The 6,082-nt window shown below is 44.4% G+C and overlaps 1 protein-coding gene across 2 annotated transcripts in view; it reads left to right on the forward strand.

The window, feature by feature from the left end:
• NCMAP (non-compact myelin associated protein) overlaps positions 1-4,153 on the forward strand; it is a 54,186-nt gene extending 50,033 nt beyond the window's left edge. For both annotated transcript variants that reach the window (XM_055398012.2, XM_055398014.2), the window contains one exon: positions 538-4,153. In XM_055398012.2, coding sequence (XP_055253987.2) covers positions 538-679 — 142 coding nt within the window. In that variant the 3' untranslated portion in view covers positions 680-4,153. The remainder of the gene's footprint in view (positions 1-537) is intronic.
• Positions 4,154-6,082: the final 1,929 nt, after the last annotated feature.

Here is a 6,082-nt window from a genome sequence, read left to right on the forward strand (position 1 = left end):
GGGTCGCAAAGAGTCGGACACAACTGAATGACTAATACACACATCATTTGCATGTGGGATCTAAAATCTGATACAAATTTATAAAATTATTTATAAATTATAAATTATTTATAAAAATATTTATAGAATTATTTATAAAACAGAAACAGAGGCTTTCCCTAAGTGCGGCTAAGACACCACACTTCCAGTGCAGGGTGTGCATGTCTGATCCCCAGTCAGGGATTATTTTTGGCAGTGTGGCCAAAAATGAGATAAGCAAACAAGATAAAACTGAAACAAACTCACAGACATAAAAACAAGCCTATGGTTACCAAAGGGAAAAGGTGGGGGTCAGGGGATAGGACTAAGTTAGGAGTTTGGGGCTAGCAGATACTATATATAACACAGACAAACAGCAAGGTCCTGCTGTATAGCACAGGAAACTATATTCAATATCAGTATCTGCATTAATCTCCTCGCTGGAGCTGTGGTTACAGAGCCTGTTCCGCAGGGCACACAATGAGGAAGACCCAGCCCTGTGTGGGTATCTCATTACAGGAAAATGAGGACGAGACGGGAGCTGGAACCCAAGGGCCCCAAGCCAGCTTCCCCGTCTGCCCTGGCTGCAAACAGCAGCAGCAGCCAACAGCCTGCGACGGTGACCTTCAGCCCTGTTGATGTTCACGTGGAGACTCGGTGACTCCCACACTGGTGCTCTCTCGGCCACTGTCCAAAGAGCCTTCAGTCAAGACCAAGAAGCACATTTCTCCTCTGGCAGCTTCACGATGAGTCCCTTCTGGTCAGGTTGACGGGGCCATCTCTTACTCAATCCCTTATGCTTCTGGCGACCCCCAACCCCATCCTGCCAGGCCCCAGCCCAGCTTCATCCGTATCCCTGCCGCCACCCTTCCTAAAAGCTCTGCTAACGTTGGGAATCCACTGATGGGGGTTTAGCTGTCTCCCCTAAACGCAACAGCTAGACAGACAGACAGGTAGGTAGGCAAGCAGATAGACCAAGCGTCTTCTGGTTAGGAGTCAGGAGTCAGGGCATTCTCCTGAGAGGGTCTGCCTGGGGTCATATCAGAGGAAGGGCCCTATCCATAGCTTTGCAGCCCAAAATACTTGATCCCATAATTAGGCACAGGGGAACTAACTGGGACTAACTAACCAAAACTCAGCTTGTTCATATATAACTTGTTCTAGGACTAAATGAACTCTAGCTAGCTTCTGACAACTGATCTGCATATTTCTCCATCTTTAAGAAAGGTTATAGAAAAAACTGAATTCTCCAAAGGCGTCTACATCTTTAGTAAAGAGTCAAAGTCAAGGACACAGGATGACCTTAGGAAAACATGGGAAGAATGGCCTCTAGTATGAAAACGTATTGCAGTGTCCATGGCCAAGAATGAGCCTGGAGACTGGCCAGGGCCCCTCCCACTCCAGGGAGTGGTGTGGCTGGGTTAACCTTGACTCGGGCTCATTTCTTGGCTTCCCTCTATTTGGATTCTGAGCAGTCCTCACTCTCCAGTTACCACCTTACCTCCAAGGTCAGGTATTTGGAGACTGATTAGATTACAACTCTATTTATGTTACCTCTACCCTTCCTGGTCACTTTACAAAGATTCTGGATATATTCAAAGTACCATATTCACAAACCATTCCCCTGGACAGAACTCATCTCTTTGACTCCTTAGCCTGGAGAACAGTTGAAAAAGGAAAGAATTTGGAATTAAAGTGACCTATTTTCTAAGCCCCACTTCCTAGTCGTGAGACCTTGGGAGAGTGACTTGACTCCTCCTATTCTGTTTCCTAACATGAAATGGAATGATATCTGCCCACTGGGTGACTATAACAAGTCAAGGACCTAGTAAAGTAGCTCAGGTGGTGCCTGGCAACCAACAGGTGCTTTCCAAATGGGAGCCACCATTATTATCATGAATTTCTTCCATTGCAAGACTTACGCTTGTTCCCATTTCAGTGACTCTGAAGTCAGAATATGTTATAAAACTGACGGGTCCATTAATGAAGTTGTATTTTTTTTTCCTCTCAAAAAGCTGTTTTTTAACCAATTGTACATTTTATAATTGACAACATCTTGGAAACAAGGTAATAAAACTGTATTCTGTTACAGAAAGTGACACACTTGACATTTAATCTTAAATTCTAGGAGTCTCTCCTTCTTGTAGTCAGTCCCCTTTTGAGGGGAAACTGAGGATCTTGGAGGTAGGAAGACTGACCCAGGGTTATACAGCTCCTGTCATCCCACTGTCAAAATGCTCACTTCAGTCTGTCTGGAGAGGGACTTTCCTGGCAGTCCAGTGGTTAATACTTCACACTCCCAATGCTGGCGGCATGGGTTTGATCCCTGGTCAGAGAACTCCGATCCCTGAGGGCCATGTGGTCAAACACACATGCATGCACACACACACACACGCACACAAGAATATGTCTGGAAAAACACAGGCAAATTCTTTCTTCCCAGACATCTCTTCTCCATCCTGTGTCTAAATATCCACCAGACACTTTGCAAGGTGCTTTCATGTAAGTTTTCTCCTGGGATTTATCTTTCCCAGTTACCCTGGGAAATACTATTTTTCCCATTTGCCATTGAAAATTTCAAACTCAAAGAGAAAAAATACTTGCCAAAAGTCTCACAGCTAGTAAGTTGCAAAGACAAGACTCAGTTCCAGCTCTCTTTGACTCCAAGGTCCATCTTTGTGTTGTATCACACTTTTCCCTAACATTCTGGCTCAAAGAATGTGGATTCTTCTGTGAGTTCAACAAGAGGAGGACAGGCTTATTCATGTGTCTGAGTGGAGGTCAGGGTCTAGCTTCCACAACAAAAGTGGGGTAAATTCACTTTGGTAGCTTCTTTGGGCTTCTGTAGCCAAGGGGGCCCTTTCCAAGTCCATCCAAGTTCTAAGGAATCTTGCTAAATTTCCCCTACCACTTAGTCTCAAGGAGCAAGGCATGAGATGCGTCAAACCAGGGCAAAGCCATTTAAGGACTCAAGCCCACATAGATGTTTCCCAAAAGTATTTTGCTTAAAAAAAAAAAAAAGTTGGACCATAAAGAAGGCTAAGCACCAAAGAACTGATTCTTTCGAACTGTGGTGTTGGAGAAGACTCTTGAGAGTCCCTTGGACTGCAAGGAGATCCAACCAGTCCATCCTAGAGATCAGTCCTGGGTGTTCATTGGAAGGAAAGACTGATGTTGAAGCTGAAACTCCAATACTTTGGCCACCTGAAGTGCAGAGCTGACTCATTTGAAAAGACCCTGATGCTGGGGAAGATTGAAGGTAAGAGGAGAAGGGGACCTCAGACGATGAGATGGCTGGATGGCATCACTGACTCAGTGGACATGAATTTGAGCAAACTCTGGGAGATAGTGAAGGACTGTGTGCTGCAGTCTATGGAGTCGCAAAGGGTCAGACACGACTTAGCAGCTGAACAACAAAAACAACTCTAAAACCAAACTCTTCTGCCCACAGTGGAATCTTCCAAGAAAGAAAGCATATTCCTCTAGTATAAATGAAAGTTTGGAAATGGAAAAGGAAGGTAGAGAGGTGAGGGGGAGGCAAAGAAAAAAGGATTGTTGTGCTTTGGTTTTCACTGATGATGATGAACTCAATAAACGTCCTTAGGGCTCCTGTGCGCCAGTGGAGGTGCCACTACACACAGTAAGCGTGGTCCCTGCTCGCAGGGAGTCTGCAGCTGGCCTCTTGAGGCAGGCATCTTGCAACACAGTTGTATTTTGTTTCTGACAGGTGTCTTTCCGCACTGAACAGATGGTGCCTTATTTGGCCACTGAATCAATGAAAGAAATGCTTAAATGTCTAAAAATAAAAAAATGTTTAAATCAAATATTTGTTGAGTTGATTTCAATTCAAAGCTAACAAATACCTTTCTGGAAACTTCCTTTCCTTGACAATGTCAACAGGATCCCCAAGGAAGGCCAGAGCTGTTTCAAACATTGCACTCTCAGTTCTAAAGGATGGTGGGAAAGGTGGACTGCTCTGTGAGCCAGAAAACTTGTTAATTTCATTAAATATTACAAAAGAAATTCCGTTTCACAGTAGGCTGAGATGCCAAAGTTTGGAGACTGCTAGGAGTGGAGGAGACATTAGAATGGAACCCAAATCACCAGTAATGACGTTTACCGTTAATTAAGCTCCTCTGTGTGCCAGGCATAGGATGAGTCCCTTCTACCCACTAGCTCCTTTAGCCATTATAGCTCCCATGCATAGGGTGAGCATTATTTCTATTTTTTGGATGAGGAGACAGGTGCAAGTGAAACAGGAGGGAAGGGAGCAGGGCACAACCTTTAGAAGAATGGTATAGTCCAAGGACACAATGTAAACTTATTAGAACTAAATAGGTTCAAGATGGTGGATTTGTCAACTTCCACTAAACCTGGACCCTCAGTATGCATTCCATTGTAACACATCTAAATGACACACTTACAGGAGTCATGACAATTCCCAGGCAGACCTTAAAGGTCAAAAAGTGGTCGATGGCCCAGTTCCTGGAAATCTCCATCCCTTCCCCAAAAGATCTGGAACACTCTTTCCACACATTAGCCTATGAAATTACCCAACCCATAAAAGCTAACCACACCATATTTCGAGGCCACTCTTGCCTTCTGAGATGGCTCACACCCTCTGTGTGGAATGTGTTCCTCTATAAGTAAATCCACTTTTTACCTATTACTTTGGCTCTCATTGAGTTCTTTCTGCCATGAGACATCGAGAACCTGAGCTTTTTTAAGTCCTAAAACCAGGTGTGTGATCTCAGTTGGAAGATCATGGATTTTGACTGTATTTGAACCCCTGCACGTGAGTTCAAGTCCTAATCTGAGGTGAACGGTTTCAATATCCTTGGCATTTGTCCATTTGGTGATGTTGAGTTCATTTGTCTGGTCTAATGATTAAATCAACAGAAGACAGATTAACAGGAGAAAAAGATTAATTAATATGCACAGAGGTCAGAAATGAGACCTTTGAATTGAACAAAGCAGGATGTTTATGCAGTATCATTTTTGGTTCATTGTGAGGGGATTCCCTGGTTGCTCAGATAGTAAAGAATCTGTCTACAATGCAGAAGACCCTGGTTCGAACCCTGGGTCAGAAAGGTCCCCTGGATAAGAAAATGGCAACCCACTCCAGTATTCTTAACCTGGAAAATGCCATGGACAGAGGAGCATGGTGGGCTACAGTCCATGGGGTCGCAAAAGAGTCAGACATGAGACATGACTGAGCGACTAAAGAACAGCAACAACAATGAAACAAAGAGGCTTGGGCTTGGAGTAACAGATGAAGAAGAAGTGACAAGATTTGCTTATACAGTTTTATTAGCCTTGAATTCCCTAACTCTGCCGATAAGGATGCTGTCTCTCCTCCTGGTACGGGGAGGATAGCCTCACATGGGAGATTTATTTCCCACTATCAAGGAGAGAAAGGGATGGTAGACAGGTTTTTATAAATATAATTTTTTTTTCCACCAGCTGTTTCTCAAGCAACCTTAATTCAAAATAATCAAGATACCATTGTGGTGTATCTTGGGGCAGACTATTCTGAGCACCAACAGTGACCATTCTTGTGTTTGGGAAATCTTCTACTTAAAAAGAGGCAGGACCACCTCCTGCTATAAAAGCTGGAAAGGCCAGACACTCATTTTCTCAGAGTCCCTTGCAGCTAGGGGGAGGTCACATGACCTAGGCTCTGCTAATCAGACACTCCTGCCACAGACTTCAAATCCAGAGTTGGCAGCATCAAGGGATAAGAACTGTGCAGAATCTGCTCCAGTGGCAGGTGTTGGCACCTTTCACTTCAAGGGGCAGCCATGTCAGGGCTTCAAGCTGCCACATCGGGCATTCTGTTTTTAATTTTGGTTTTTGCTTTGTTTTATTAATTAATTAATTTTATTCTCGGCTGTGCTGGGTCTCCGTTGCTGTGTGTGGGCTTTCTCTCACTGCAGCGATCGGGAGCTCCTTTCCATTGCGACGCATGGGCTTCCCCTTGTGGCTCCTTTTGTTGCAGAGTATAGACTCTGGGCGCGCAGGCTTCCGTATTTGTGGTGTATGGGCTTAGCTGGCCCAAGGTATG

This window comes from Moschus berezovskii, chromosome 2 (genome assembly GCF_049115385.1).
Source record: "Moschus berezovskii isolate FMDL1 chromosome 2, NW_MosBer_1.0, whole genome shotgun sequence".
Classification (NCBI taxonomy): Eukaryota; Metazoa; Chordata; class Mammalia; order Artiodactyla; family Moschidae; genus Moschus; species Moschus berezovskii.